This window comes from Notolabrus celidotus, chromosome 15, assembly GCF_009762535.1.
Source record: "Notolabrus celidotus isolate fNotCel1 chromosome 15, fNotCel1.pri, whole genome shotgun sequence".
NCBI lineage: Eukaryota > Metazoa > Chordata > Actinopteri > Labriformes > Labridae > Notolabrus > Notolabrus celidotus.
The window spans coordinates 9580651-9597250 of record NC_048286.1 but is presented as its reverse complement, the minus strand read 5'-3'; the positions used below and the strand labels follow the sequence as shown (position 1 = coordinate 9597250).

The window sequence follows — 16600 nt, the reverse complement described above, 5'->3', positions numbered from 1 at the left end:
GAGATTTATGGTAATCATGAGTGCAGAAAGGGAAAATGTGTTTCAGTCTTAGGGTTCTTACTTTTAGTTTCTGATGACACACCTCAAGAGAACATTAAATTGACGGCAGCAGAGTGTTTTCTGAGACGAAGCTTGCGAAATGTTGACAATGTGCCTCAGTAAATGATTGCCTAAACACACAGAGCTGAGGAAATTCACATCAGCAGGAGTGTAGGAATGGCAAACTAATAATGAGTCAACACTACTATTGATAAGAGTTGCTTTATTTTTTCCCCTGAGGCCTAAACCAGCCCACACACCCAGACCCACAACTTACTCATAAGTTATACTGAGACCTCTTCACTAAACCACATACTTTCCTCTTCCAGACCTCTTTTCTTTGCCTCATACATTTACTCCACCAGTAGAACACTATCTCCTTCAGTTTTTGAGTCTAAATCTTTATCTACAGTGTGCACTCAAAATGCATACTGAGTGTCTCTGGTTCAGGCGAGCACAAACAGAGAGCACAGCTGCAGAGGACGACTGAAAAAAGTCTTACAGAACATTTTTAAAAGCCCCTTTCACACATTTTTGATTTAACATTGGCGGAGTCGTAAAGTGATGGGAGTTTTCTAGAGTTAACCCCTTGAAATTGTATTCCTAAATTGTTATGTTTTAATGAATCATTTGTGGTGGAAATGGCTTTACATTTGTAATTCAGAAACATAAAATGTATTCAATTATCCAATAAAATAATTTTCTGCAGTAGTTCACAATCTGGAAAGATGTAAACTAACATTTTTATCACTCTCTTTATCCAGAGCCATTTAATGCAACTTATTACTGAATCAAGAAAACAGAGAAACAGGGCAGTTTACTAATGCACTCTGTCCCCTGACTCCTGAAAGAATTATAACTTACTACGGGTGCATGATAATATAGGCAGCAAAAAAGGAAGATTCTTCCAATGACCCATAAGCTTTAACATTATCAGCATTTGAATATCTGCAAAAATCCAATAACCCATATCCAATCAGTAATCACTGATCATTGTCTGACAAAGCTATGTAAAATATGTCTCTGGGGAGGAATGCCAACTTGTTAGTGATTCCAATACCCGGTATAGCACTCAACAACTCCAAGTCAAGACTTTCTACTTGGTGCAGCACTTTTGTCATTTCTGGTCCATTACATCACCCCAAGGAGCGCCTGTTGGTCTGTTTCAATAAGTTCTCAGTATAAAATATATTATACAGAGGCTTGACTCTGGCATATGTCAGCATAATGAGCAGTAGGATTTTTATGATTTATTATTTTGGAAGAAATAAGGATTAGTTGTTAGCAAGAAGGCTAAATAATTGCCTAAAATTTATCTGTTTGCCTCTTGGGTTGACCAAAAGTTAGGTTGAGGCAGCGTTTCCAATAAGGCGACCGCCGTGGATAGGCTTCAAAACAGTGCTTCAGAAACCAATGGGCGAAGCCAAGAAGACTGCTTACTATACTACCAGTACGTATTGATTTGGCCAAAATTCAGTATGTAGTATGCAGTATGTGAAAGAGAGCAAAATCTGCAGTATGCCAAAACTACCCGGATGTCGTACTGATTCGGAAAAATTTCTCAGTATGCATTGGACCAGTCTCCCTCGCATACTGTTTCCCACAATGCACAGCGCTACCGTAACGCTTCTTCTTTTTTCTTCTTTTTTGATGGGGGGCAATCAGTTTTTAGGTGCTGTAAAAGTTATTAAATTCCATACACATTTTTAAATCATAGCTGATGCTAAAGAAGCAGTTTCGCGATCAGCTTGGCTGTTGTTTACTTCCACTATCCGAAACCCTGTTTTATACAGTCTATGGTTCCAACTATCATCTTGCCCATAGACTTTGTGCTCCTGCTGGTTGAAAGATGTCTGTTGAAGTCTGGATCAACAGATTTAGAGATTTGCATTCTGTTGTGCAGCCCACCTGGCTACCTTTTAGACTTTTGTACAAGCGCAGTTGGTGTTATGGTCTTAAGTTTATTGTAATGAGCTCATAAATTAATATTTTCCTCTGCACTTTCTGTGGCATGAGTTCTTCTTCACTTGTTGATCGACTCCAGCAGGACTGTTGAAGTGTGAGTGACAGAATTTAAAGCCGGCAGCAAGTTTCTTTTTGTATGATTTCACTGCTTCATTTTGTGTAGCATGAATAATATTGCCTGTGTGCGAGAAAGAGAGAAATATTTGTTCAGGTTTCCTCAAGGGCGGCTCCTGCTGCTTCTGCTGAGACAAGAACACACGCACACGAGGCGGGGAGATGCCGGCTGGTTGCACGACTCTGATGCACTTTGAAAGCAACACTTGATCAGAAATTCCTTCTATGAGCCCACACATCCCTCAGACTTCAAACACGCCTCCTGAAGGTTAGGGGCACACAACCGAGGAGACGACAGAGTGAAGCCTCAGCAGAGCAGCCGTACTTTGTTGACATAAGACATTACACGGATATTTTCATAAACATGCTGCCCTCATGTGGCTGCTGCTGGGGCACAGGCAGGACGGAAACATTTCAAAAACTGCAGCAAAGTTTGGCGACTGTTTAAAGTTCTCTGAGAAGTACTTCATTACCTCCATTCTGCGGTGAACTGGCAGACAGAGTGACGGTGGTGAAGCTTGTTCTTTAACTATCTGCATCCTCACCTTTAACTTTGTTGGTACAGTAACTTATCAGTTACCAACAATGATTGATGATTCCTGCCTTCTCAGGGACAACACCATGATCAGGCTCATTTAACAAACAGCTGAGCTTTTCTTCTGCAAAGACTTTATCGACGAGCATGGTTCTCTCTAAGCTATCTGTACCTCCACTGTGGACCATTGAAGTTCAGACAGCTCACTGTAAAGACTTATTTTACATGTACCTCATATTTTTGTGCTTCTTTCTGTACAAATTACTTATTAAATCATGAATGTGAACAACTCAAAACTATTTTGAAAGAAAAAATCAGCCTTCACAGTGCCTAACATTTCCTCTTTGAAGGAAATAATATCCAGGTATTTTTTAACAATATCATACCTGCTCTATAAACTATATGAACCTAATACCAGCCCCGAAAAATGGTGTTATTAATTTGGTTAGCAGGTGGTTATGGGAAATACAATCCTGACAGGGTGAGCCACCAGTAACCTAAAGTTGCTCTCACCTGCTCCACTGATAATATTGCTGGACAGGATCCAATATGAAAATGTCAGTCATCTTCCAATTTAGCATGCTAACAAAAACTAACGGTTTTACCTCACCTTGCATCTCATCAATATCTATGCCTAATATTTTCTCTTTGAAAGAAATGAAATCTAGGTATTTTTTTAACAATATTATGCCTGCTCTATAAACTATATGAAGCTTGTGGTATTACTGAAACATGTTCTAAAAAAATTGTGTTATTAATATGGGATTAATCGCGAGTCGGCTTTGGACAATTGTGCGATTAATCACGATTTTAAAAGGATGAATCTTTTGACAGCCCTAGTAAGCACTGATTGTACAAAATCAAACCTAGCACTGGAGGATAGTTCATCAACACTAAAAGCACTTCAAGCTAGGGTTGGTAGTCAGATTTAGATACACTTTTTGTTATACTGGTTAAAATTATCTTTATGTCCAGGTGGCAATCAATACATAATGTGTTCTTAAAAAAGAGTGAAAAAAAGCTGCTATCTACAGCCGGAGTAAACCTGGGAAAACACCAACCAACCCCTGCCATCAGGAGCCAAAATATGAAACCCATCAAATCCTGTCCTGCCGTTCTGCCCGCGTCCTGGGCGTTAATTTCACCATCATATGGTCGCGAATCAGCGGTGTTCGTGCATGTGAGGGGGGGGGTTGGAGGAGCTCCAAGAGGAGGGGTTAGACAGAGTCCTGAGGAAATGCTACATTCAAATTCATGCCAGTTTCCCGTGACTTACCAACCCTGGCTTCAAAGTAAATGCTGTGTGCACAATGGAACTTGTTATGAGACTTGACAAGGTCTAAGATTAGCAATCTGTATCACATAATCTGAAGATTTGGTAGATGGATGTATTTTGGTACCAAGCGCTCTATGTGTAGTACGAAGAGTATCACTCACTCATTCTTTTGTGGGCAGGACAGTCTGTGTCGATAGTAAAAGGTAATCTGCTGCAATGAAATCCAGAAACCATCAGCAGTACTGATTTAGCTCTAACTTGTGTATCTAAAAGGATATCTGTAAACAAATTCAGCCTACAATCCCCTCTGAGACGTCATCTCTCAACACAAACTCTATTGTCACTTCTGTAGTTGTTGGATGGAGAGAAAACAAAGGCGACGCACAGAAAAGAAAGCCTTGGCCATAAGTTCTTTGTTGCTAACAAGAAAAGTTTTCTGTTCCCTCTGGAGGTTATATTGTCTTTAGAGGACAGCAGATGAGCTCTAAGGCTTGAGAAAAAGCTGAACTCTCAGTTATACAATACAGAGTAAAGGCGATGTGATCATCAGTATGGTGGCATACTGAGTGGTTTATTATATCACAACCAAGCCCTATTTTAGTAACTTTTATTTTGCCATCAATTTTGTCCATTAATGGAATCATCATTTGGCTGGTCTGGTGAAAACTAATGGTGATGTCATCAGATGTCTAAAAACAAACATACATGGTAACAAGTGATGGGCGGCTGAAGTTTTGGAGCTTTCTTAAAGAGATAAAAAATGAAGTCTATTTTCTAAACATACAAAATCTATGAACATGATTTTGAAAGATTAAACCATTAAAAGTACTATAAAGTATTAATATTCTCTTTTAAACTGTGCTTCTGATGGCTGGTTGTTTAGATACACTGTTTGTGATTAGACAAAGATAAAGTGGGAAAGAGATACAAAAGTAAAGGTTTTGTAGAAGTGAGTGAACACACTCATTTAAAGGCTACAGAGAGTACTCTCCGGCTTGAATACTTTTGTTCTTCTCATCTTTCTCACTTCATCTGTCTGAAGGTGAGTCAGACTATTGTGCTGCTGATCACTTCCCCATGAAGCTACAGTCATTTTAATGACAAGCTGAGTGAATGCACAGTGATTGCACCTTTTGCTCTTATTGTACCTGTGAATCTGTTTCTTTTCATCCGTCTAGAACACACAAAGAACTTAACTCACAGAAACCTCATCTGACAATGTTCCTCCCTCTGCCTCAACACAAACTTTGTCTCTCTTGCAGACGTTTATTTTCCTCCTGCTCTCTGCAGAGATACACAAGTAACCTTTTTTGACTCCATCCGTCAACGTTGCCCCCAATTAGACTTATGACCCAAACTATCCGCGCACTGCTTCACAAGCTTAACAAGGACTTAAAAAGTGTTAAAGGCTAGGACTCAAACTGAGTCAGCTACTCTTCGAAAACTCAAAAATCCCTCACAACAGCTTTAATATCTTTTCTATGCAAGACACAACACAGCAACAACACAATAGAATGATGATTTATGATGGAAAAAACACTAAGTAAGGGATAATGTTTGGTTAGCAGGTGTTTATGGGAAATAGAATCCTGACAGGGTGAGCGACAGGTAATCTAAAGTTGCTCTCACCTCCTTTGCTTCCGTTGCTAATATTGCTGGACAGGATCCAATATGAAAATGTCCATAGTCTGCCGACTTAGCATACTAACTATAAATACTAACTTTACCTCACATTACACCTATGGTGTCAACAAGCAGAAGCAAAATGTGCCTGAACTCTTTTCCGCAGATTTATTTGACAGGACGTGTAATCATTTTGCCTCTGGCTTTGCTCATGTTAGTGAAAGTTAATAACCATCGTCAAGGGGTTTTAACAAATCAGAATCAAGCATCTTATACAACCGGAAGATCAGTAAGAAAGCTGGGTATTAATTCACAGTAACTGCACACTAGAGCATTTGCAGATTCTATTATAACTCAAGACAATATAAACAAATCAAAGGTAATAGCTGATCATCTCTCCTTATTTCGATCCATTTCAATTAAAGTGAAACATAGAGGTAACTTGACAACTATCCACTCCTCACTCCCTTCTAAGAACCAGCTTGCTTTTCCACAGGCCAGGGCCAGAGGAGAGCCACATCACGATAAACCCACTCTACCCCCTGCTGTAAGTGGTTCTTTCTTCTAGCCCAGCATGGAGTTGGTGCTACTCTGGAACCGTTTTTTTCTGGTTTTGGGCCAGATCTGCAGTGGTGGAAACCAAGTGGCAACCTCCAGCAGCGAGAATTTAAGCCAAAGCAGAAGTGTTAAAAACTGTAGTTCATCAAGTGTTCGCTTGAGGCTGGCTCCTGAAGTACCGGAAACCACATACACACCAATTCAAAAAAGCTGATCTTTACAGCAGAAATAATCAAGTTTACAGCCTGGTACAAAAAACAATTATAGTCTGGATAGCTCATTTCTTTTTGTATTACTCAAGTTTTATTGGATTTTGATTTTTTAACAGCACATATCCACAGCATACAGCACCAAATAGTGCCAGACCGAAGAGGGAAAAAAAAAATTAATAACGATAAAATGTGTGAGTCTGACCGGACATTTTTTCCAACGTACCACTGTCAGATGCCCTCTACCCATACTTCACATATAGATATTTTATCAATGCCCATCCAACAGTGTCCACACTACTTCCTTTCACTGCGCCATTGCCACACCTCCTGCATTCAGTTCAGAGTGGATAGCTCATTTCTTGATCAGCACACACTGTACGGGGGGTCAATTTCATCATAATGCGGCAATTTCTAAGACATTAAGATTACAAGTTTTCCATTAAGACAGACACAGCTGACTTGATTGACAAGCAGGAACACTGTAGCTGTTGGCGAGCAGGCTCAAAGCCCGCCTCTTTACCTCACACTAGCTCAACAGCAGTTAGGTTGAGTTCAGCATTTCCAATATGGCTCCTGCAGACGATTGGCCTCAAAACAGCGCTTCAGAAACAAATGGTTGACGTCACAGATTCTAGGTCCATTATTTAAACAGTCTACAGTGGAAACACAGATATCTGGATTTAGATTAGACACTGGTCCCGAACCAGCCCTGGAACTGACCTACGAATTTCAACAACATCCAAAAAGACTCAAAAACTGTACAACTTCCACAACTTGAACTCCCGATGAGCTCAGGAAGGTGTTAAAATAAATGATAAATAATGGAACAAGATGACCAAATGTTCAGAGTTTATGTTCTCATGATAATTACCAAAACATCAAAAACACTTACACACCAGAAACAGCTGCATCAACCTAACCAAGAAATATTACTCCACTGATGTTAAAATGCATGTCAGGCAGAAACCTTGTATCTCCATATTTACCTATTTATCTATTTATTTATTTATGTTTAAATGAATGTTTTTGGTCACCCTTAGTGCCTGTCAGTGGGCAATTTCAGCCAATGAAAAGCAAATAAAAAGAGCTTGCTACTGAATCCTGTTAAAAAAAACAATGTTTTTTTATTTCTAGAAAAGCTGTAGTTTTGGAGATCTATGGTCCTTTCAACAGCAATGATATTCAAAATGTTTGGAGGTCATTAAAGAAGAAAGGTCTGAATTTAGAGTTCAGAGAATGATATTAGGCCTACATGATCTTATAAAAATATGTGCTGGTACTTTGCTCAATGATGACAAGAACAACAAAAAAAATCTTACAGATTGAATACCGGCCTGATCTCACTCTCCTCTTCTTCATGTTTTGCACAATGACAGTGTTAGCAACATGTCCCTCCGGAATGCAAAATGAATTTAAAGAGCTGCTTTTTTACTCCACTAAATGAGCTCAAATTAATGTGAGGGTAGCTGACAGCTGGCTTGAGCTTCATCTAACTGCTTCAAAATGGTTTGAAAGCACAGCCATTAAACTCAGCAAAACATCCAACAAGTAATATGTATGCATGCTGAGTGAGAAAGCAATGATTATTTATTTGAAATATATAATTCATTGTTTATTGAGCTAACTTAAGACTTTTACAAGGTATTTATTGTGAAAGTTTACATTGTTAGAACAGTGGAGATGTCATTGATAGACCATGGATGTATTAAAAAAAATGGATAAACAGTCGTAGATGGGCTTAATTTTCTGACCCTGTGGTTCTGATGCATTTTGTGAAGGATAATTACTGTAAATTCTGATATCACTGAATTTCACATCTCTAGGATTTAATGATTTGATGAAGGGCACTTGGAAATTGCTTTATATAAAAAATGATCTGCAGATAGATAGATCCCAGGCTGCATGGTTGTGCAGTGGTCGACACCTCCCCATGCATGCAGGATGCTCCAGTTTCCTCCCACAGTTTAAAGACATGCTCATAAGGTTAACCAGTTACTAAATCATCCACAGATGTGAGTGTGTCTAGTTGTTTGTCTGAATCAAAGTCCTAGACTGGCGAGCTGTACCTAACCCTTTCACCCAATGGCAGCTGGGACTGGCTCCAACTCCCCAGTGACCCTGAATAGGATGGAGGTATGGAAACCGAGGGATAGATAATGGATGATGGATAAATGGATGTCTCTTTAGCAATGAAAGCAGACGAAAACATCTGTTTTTGGGCCTGTGTGCATCACATGTTATGGTGCATTTCCACCAAGCAGTCTGGTTTGGCTCATGCCAGTTTGGTACAGTAAACCCTGATCTTTCTTGCGTTTTAGTGTGGCCTGCCAATAAATCCAATGAAAAAGTCCATGGGTGCAGTGCCAACACCTGCTGACATTATTTGCAAAAGAAAAAAAATGACTTTAAATTATTCACAAGAAATTCACAAGATGCATTTTGTGTTCGTCCATTTTTATACAGGAAGTGACGATTCTTTTAACCAATCAATAGATTGCAGTGGGTCTAGCTCCGCCCTTTAGGGTCATTGGTGGACTTGGTGCCCAAGCGGCAACCTCCAGCTGCGAGAATTGAAGCCAATGCAGAAGTGTTAAAAACTGCAGTTCATCGAGTGTCAGCTTGAGGCCGGCTCCAGAAGTACTGAAAACCACATACACATAAATTCAATAAAGACGATCTTTATAGCAGAAATAAACATGTTTACAGCTTGGTACAAGTGAATCAGTTCTTTTGTACTTATCCCAACCTTTGACAGTGGACACACAAATATTTACTAACTATACTGAACTGAACTGGACCACTTTGTGGTGGAATTTTCGTTGTCTCATATAGGTATACAAGAATGTTTAACACTTATATCTTTCCAGTCTAAGTGTCAGGAGCAGAATAACTTCCTTCCTATGTCATCAGACTCCACTGGGTGATAGGCAAGACAGGGTACTGTAGTAATTAAGGTCCTTCCCCTTTCTCCTATCCTCGTCTATCTATGTGTTGTGACAGACATAGTGTCTCCAGGCTAGAACACTGTTCTTCTTCCCAATTGTTGTGTTACTTCTTGTCCAAATATGGGTATCTAACTTTAGTTTCATCTTTGGGATAAATACCATGCCTGAGGGATTGTCTGACAGAATTGACTTGGCATTGCACTGCACTCTACTGCCTGTGTATTGTCATTTCTCCTTGATCAAGTTCTACATACACTTTCTTCAGCATAAGCCATCAGAGTCTCCTGAGTCTTCTATGTACTGTATCCAGTTTATTGATGAATTCCACCACATGCTTGATGGAAACGCAGCTAAAGACCCAACATTTGCCACCATGTGACATTTTCTCGAGGCCGAGCTCCCAAACTGAGATTCCTCAAAATTGTCACTTCATAAAAGTCCTTCATTGCCAAGATGATTTATATAACTTACATACTTTGGACTAAATATTGATCTGTATGTACTGATATGTACCGTTTTGTGATCTTAAAACCCCTTAGCAATCCCTGAATTTCCCCCTTCGGGGATGAATAAAGAACATTCTATTCTATTCTATTCACACACATTCAGGCTGGTGAGAGTTGCAAAGGGTGTTTGTCTAAACATCTAGCAGTAAGCTAATACTAATACTGCATTACATCATGTCAGTTTTGTTTGGATCCTATATTTAATAAAGAAAACTCACTGTATTTTACATGAGAGCGCAATTGAGTCTTAAGGCAGCATATAGATGGAGGCTGTGAGACTTCTAAGTTCAGGACAATCAATCTGATGGAAAGCAGGACACAGATCAATAAACTGTATGTGATCTGTAGCTTCACAGGCAATATAGATTGTTATTCTAGGTGTGAGCTGATGTGGCAATGTTAATACAGCTGGTTGTGATCCTATCAGGCCAGACACAGACAGACAAAATCCCACTCAGGCCTTATTTAAGAAGGGGAAGAGTCAGGTATGTCCATGTTGAGATTAATAACTGAATTTAAGGAATGTAAGAAATGTAAGCAGTGTTTTGAAGCTCTGGTCTGTGCCAAAATGAAGTGGTGGAGGATAAATGGCTTTGAATATATAATATAAGTTTGTTGAATACTTTCACATAAACTAAATCAGCCTTTTTTTAAGCAAGATCAATCAACCTGTCAGGTTTCAGCATTGCAAACACACGCACGCAAGCACATGTACAGCCAGTCTGCATAGGGGGCCATAGTCATAACTGATAGCTTACCTCAGTATTTTATATTTACACAAACGGAGAAGTAACGAGATACAGGCCTAATAAGGGCAGTGCTTCAGTCGGAAAAGTGAGAGTCAATGTGTCTCTACCTTAGTGCAGCCTCTGGCACTCCACAGACGCTTCTTTACACAACTTTGCCCTCTTCAAAGACTTCTTGTGAGTATGGAAAACAGACGCCATGAAATGCAGCCTTACTTCTTCTTACTTAAACTGACTGCTGTGCTAACTGGCCCTTCATCTCTCATACTTTTGGAGTTTGTACTTTACGTTAAAACATACTTCCTCACTATTTTTATCAGCAGTCATTTTGGTGCTTTGAACATGTAGCAAGCTAACTGGCTAATGATTGACAGCTGTCCGTTAGCACTCACACCGTCGTGCTGCAGAGTCCGGTCCCAGCGCGTCCAGCAGCCAATAGAAAAGCTGTGATGCGTTAAAGTCAGCCTGGGTTTTTTTCTGGGATGCATTGAAGTATATCTGACAGGAAATGATTTTAAGAGAGGGCAGAAAAACTATTATACACATTTAACAATAAAGACTAAAAACTTTTCTACATCTCACATGAACGACTGAGGCTGAGAATCAGTCTGCAATTGAGCACCGCTGCACTAGATTAGGCATGCATACCACACATCATGGCTGGGTCTTTGGTCAGGAGGGGCAGGGTGGTTTAAGACCCATTTAAAAAAGACGATATTTGCAGCAATAACAAAAATGTTTGCAGCCTGCTTCAAATAACGGCTTTGGTCTGAAGAGCTTGTTTCCCTATCGGCACAGTTTTTAAGAGTTTTGCCCATTTAAGGACATGACTGACTAGATTGACAGGCGGGAACACTGTAGCTGTCGACGAGGAGGCTCCAACCCCGCCTCTTTACCTCACATTAGCTCGACAGACGTTTGGGTTAAGTTCAGCATTTCCAATATGGCTCCCGCCGACGATTGGCTTCAAAACAGCGCTCAGGAACAGATGGATGACGTCACGGACAAATGTTTTTTCTTATTAAAAGCTGAACAAATATATTTCCATGTTGAAATATGGAGCTGCTGAACTAGTGTTATAGTGAAGTACAGTTCTGATGAATTATAGGCAAGATTCAGATTTAGTTAAAGCGTATGATTCAGAGATTGTTCAGCAAATGTTATTATTCTTGAAGAATAAAGATATGTCCCATGAGTTTTAGTCTAAAAATATGTGTATCATGTCTGCTTGCTCAGATTTGATTCTCTGAGATAAGACAAGGGGAAGGGTTACCATATGGCACCTGAACAACAAGAAAGAAACTCAGTCCAAGAATTTCTGACAATTGGATTATGGAACCAACATGTGGACAGAAAGCCCTGATGTTATCACAGTAATAACAGAGAGAAACCTTTCTTATTTTGCTTCTCAGAGCACTTATATCACTGGGGATTTTCTGCAGCATCCATCACCCACTGAGCACAGCAGCAGGTGAGCCTGACCATGAAATCTTTCATCTGAAAACTGTTTCGGAGCTCGATTCATATCAAACCAGCGAAAAAGGATTATATTTCTATTACAGAGCACATCCATGACTCATATTTTTTGACAAAATCTAAAATGCAGAAAAGCGGTATGAAGTGTTACCGAACCCTCTTTTGGTTTATTGTTGGGATTTTGGCAGTCTCACATTCATTTAAGCCTGAGTAAATTAAGCTGCAGCAGTTAATTAATTAATATTATGTTGCAAGTTGAATATTCAAAGGTCACATTCACTTCACTTTCAAGTTGTGTTGCTGTTGTAATGCTGGTGCTATTTAAACGTACTTAATACTGTTAAGCTGACATTTCATTAAACTTCATTAAATTCACATTTCAGGCATTAGGCTGGAAGAGGTGATGAAGTGGTTTCAAATTAAAACAATCACGGCCAAGGAGTCTGAAGTCAACACTTATTTTGAAGCTGCTCCATTTGAGTAATTATGCTCACTATAGGAAAATAAACAGGAAAGAGCAGTTTGAAAAGAATAACAGCTGACTACTGATGTATGGTTTGACCCAATAGTTTAAAAAAGTACCCACTTGTCCATCACAGTTCAGTCAGTCAGGACTGATATCTTCTTAATGCAGAAAATATCTCTCAGCGTGAAGTATTTTTTTATCAACTTAAAGCTCCTGTGAGGAGTTTTTAGGTGTTTACAAAATATGGCTGAATTAATCGCGATGACTCTTGGGTCATCAAAAATGGGTACTGGAGAAAATAAGCAAGGAGAAGTGACAGACTGCTTTGTCCACAGGAGGCGCCAACATCAACACAGACTGAAAGTTTCTCATTGTAGCTTTAACTTGATCACAGCAGGGGGAGTGGGGGGGTGGGGGCTGGTATTGCTGATATTGCTGTAAATGTTGTCTGTCTCTATCATCTCTCTCTTTATGAATCACTTCTATCCCCTTTACAATCCCATCATGATCGAGGCAGATGGCTGCTCAGCATGACTCTGGTTCTGCGTCAGGTTTCTGCCTGTTAAGAGAAAGCTTTGAATACCAACATAAGCCACAAGCCTAGCATGGTAGTATTCCAATCTTCGGCCTCTGTCTGAGGAAAAAGGCAGAGAGCAGAACTGTTATTTAAAAGAAGGACATTTCATATTCTACACAGCAGCAGCTGTGTTAGGATTTATCTTTTGGTAGCAAACGTTAGCAAAGTTTTAATCCAGCTGTGTTTAGCTATAAAGCTGTGAGACAGTTATTACTTACTCTGACTTTGTCACTTGTGCCTTTAAAAAAGATGAACCTGTTTTTGATTTATTTGTTTATGAGGCTTGCACACCCATTTGTGATAATATCTAGCTTTTGCTTGGGTGTGGTTTGAAAGCAACAATTGTAAGTCACTTTGGATGAAAGTGTCAACTGAAGGAGTGTATTTTACCGAAGCAATTCCCTGTATCCCATAAACTTTAACTGTGGCAACAATGGCTGCTAATCAGCAAAAACAGTCTTTCTGTAGTGTGACAGATTGTGTAGATGTGAATTGTATTTCCATGCTCACTGCACCTGTTCCCCTCACCTCCTGCAGATATAATATTCTTCTGATTGTTATGGGTTTAAACCTTATCAAACCAATATTTTGGCAATATCTATTTCTGCACATTTACAATCCCTCTTATCCATTTGAGTTGGAAACATATCACAGTGTCTCTTTTTTGTAGAATTCAGCCTTACACAAACAGTCCCATGCTCTGTCCGTGTATGACATGTCCGTTCACCCACAGCCGCTCTATTCACACTCATCGGCTTCATCCAGATGACCATATGTGCAGGAGAGGAGCCTGAGATCCACAACAGAGAATTCATTAGCAGTCTCAAACTGCAAGGCGCTGTTTCTTCAAGGTAGCCAATGAAATTCAAGCTTGTGGGCGGCCTGAGGCAATGGCTCCACCACTTGCGGCAAGAGAACAGTAATTGGACTATGTGCAAGATAAATCCGGGATGTGACAAGCCACTCAGCACAGTGTCGCCTTGGCCCCGATGCAAAGATATCTCTCAGTGACTCCAGTGACCTGCAGCAGCTTTCTAAGCTTTTCAGTGGAGGTCAGTGGAGTTACTGCAGGTCGCCTGTCAACTCTACTTTAAATAACCCCCTGAAGCTTCCAGTAGCTTTAAGAACTCGGGGCTGAAAGATTTGAGGATTATATAAGAAACACTGCACTTCACATTCAGATAAAGAAACTTTATACGGTTTATTTGGGTGTGATGATGCAGTACAAATCAGCTAGTCAACACTGTGCAGAGTATGAAGTATAAAGCATGTTGTAGTTTTAATTAGGTCATACAAAATATAATTCCTCTTTATCCACAGCAGTATTTAATAACCTTTCCCCCCCATCGATCAATCCTTGAAGAGGAGTGTGTTCTCCTACTTTGTACTGACAATGGAGAGTGTAATACTTTCATGTACAACAGGTCTGAGAAGAATGGAAATAATTGTTGACTGATGTTTGTTTACATATGTCACATAAAATTGAGGTGTGTGCGTTACTGTAAACTTAAAAAAATACTGATTCTAATGTACTCAAAAGGTTAGTTTGGAGGTTTTGTAGTGAGGTTGCTTGAGTGATTTGTTTATAGTCAATGTATCAGCTACAGTAGAAGACGACTGGTACATCATCACTTGAGAAGTAGAGATTTAAGAAAATGAACTGTCTGATGATCGATGGCAAAACCTACTGAATAATTATTAAGGAGGCCTCTTTTTAGTTGTCATTATGTAGTAAATATATGCGTATGTGTTTCTCATGAACTGTAAATGAGAAGTAGTCGAAGCCTTCAGGTCTGAAAGGTAAATCAAAGAGGAGTTCTTGCATTATTTCAAATGGCCAGCAGGGGGCGACTCCACTCATTTTAATTATTATGATATATTTTTTAATATTTCTGGGCATTTTTCGCCTTGATATGATAGGACAGCTGAAGAGAGACAAGAAATGTGGGGAGTAGAGAGAGGGGGAAGTAATGCAGCAAATGGTCAAGGCCGGGAGTCAAACCGGTGACTGTTGCAACAAGGTCTATAGCCACTATACATGGGGCGAGCACTTAGACCGCTAGGCCAACGGCACCCGTAATTTGTATTTAAGTCTGCAGGAATATAAGCCTCTTCTTCCTCAACATAATGTCGTCACAGAGCTCATGATTTTAGATGTTGTAAGTCTGCTGTATCCCTTTAAGCATGAAACACAAGAGAACAGGGTGTGGCAATCATGTAAGTGAAGGCAGTACCACTGGGATCGAGGTCAACAATTGGCTTACTTAAAACAAATTTACAAAGATGGCTGATTTTTTGAGGGCAACATTTGTAATTGAAATTAGTTTAATGTCACAAGAACTATGAAAGCATCTTCACTGTTAAAAGTCTTTCCTTGTTATTCCTTAAAAGAAAATGTGTCCATGTGATTGCCTGACTTGCTAACCAAGTACCAAAATCTGAACAACAAAAGAAGCAAGAGGGCAGCCAACATACTTTAAAGCTGAAGGCTTCAAAACAGCAAAAAGCCCATCACCTTCTACTGAAGGCAGCGCACTGACTGTTATTGGTAATAAGCACTACATTCAACCCCACTTCAAAAGATTGCACTAACCCTTGAAGCATTCATTACACATACAGTATGTACAAATGTATACAGGCCAGTGAAATTTATATCTGTCTCTTCCATATCTCAGATGAAGCAGTTTCTGCTGTTCACACATCTGACGTCAAGTCAAAGTAATGTGTCAGACACACATGCATGATTTTTGATCATCTATTTACAGAAAAAATGTATAACAGTATTCTGTGCTTTGGAAGATGATTATTTTCTACCTCTGACTTTGGTAGAAAACCGACAAGGCTTGTCTTAAAGAATCTCTAATGAAGCAATTTGGCTATTTAATTCATTCAAATGTGAAGTCATATTATTGCCCAGCAGAGTAACACATCTACATTTGTGTTTCTGTTCATTAACAGGAGAAATGTTCATGTTTTTCTCTGCACAGGTGAGATCTTTACGTCTTTTCTTCCTGTTCGTTTTTGTAACGTGACGTCTTCGTCCTCTCCTGTCTGTTGCTTGGCAAAGTTGACAAACACCTGCACAACAGAACACACAGAATCAGACAAACTGAATCAGAGCAACATCTTCTTTAAAACCCAAAACAGCATGAGAGAAATGTGATGATGATTTATGATTCATGGATTTCAAGTTGCAGCTGCAGTATATTTAAAATGTTCCACTTATGCAGATATCAAACAGGTGTGTGTTTAAGGAATAAGGAATAAAAAGACCTAAACATTGACACACAAAGGGAGATGTAGGACAGTTTTATTGTACATAGTTTTCATTGTGTGTGTTACTGCAGCAGAGAGGTGTGATTTGTTGTCTTATTCTGAAGAATTACCATCTTGATTTAGAGTTTCTTGAAGTGTTTTGTAGCCAATGAAATTACTCGATGCAAATTTCACCACATGCTAAACATGTGTTAAGTTATCAGATAGATATCCAATATTACAACTGTAAGTTTAAATATTATTATTAATACAAATCCAGTGTAAGTGTAAAATTAGAATTAGATTT

The 16600-nt window shown here is 39.4% G+C and overlaps 1 protein-coding gene and 1 long non-coding RNA gene across 4 annotated transcripts in view; both read right to left on the bottom strand.

Annotated features, from left to right (window-relative positions):
- The window catches only part of LOC117826446, a 47051-nt gene extending 36146 nt beyond the window's left edge, over positions 1 to 10905 (bottom strand). For all 3 annotated transcript variants that reach the window (XR_004634044.1, XR_004634043.1, XR_004634042.1), the window contains exon 1: positions 10630 to 10905. This is a non-coding gene — a long non-coding RNA (uncharacterized LOC117826446). The remainder of the gene's footprint in view (positions 1 to 10629) is intronic.
- A 3315-nt stretch (positions 10906 to 14220) lies between these two features.
- The window catches only part of LOC117826443 (retinal-specific phospholipid-transporting ATPase ABCA4-like), a 50274-nt gene continuing 47894 nt past the window's right edge, over positions 14221 to 16600 (bottom strand). The window contains exon 49 of the mRNA XM_034702495.1: positions 14221 to 16116. Coding sequence (XP_034558386.1) covers positions 16006 to 16116 — 111 coding nt within the window. The 3' untranslated portion in view covers positions 14221 to 16005. The remainder of the gene's footprint in view (positions 16117 to 16600) is intronic.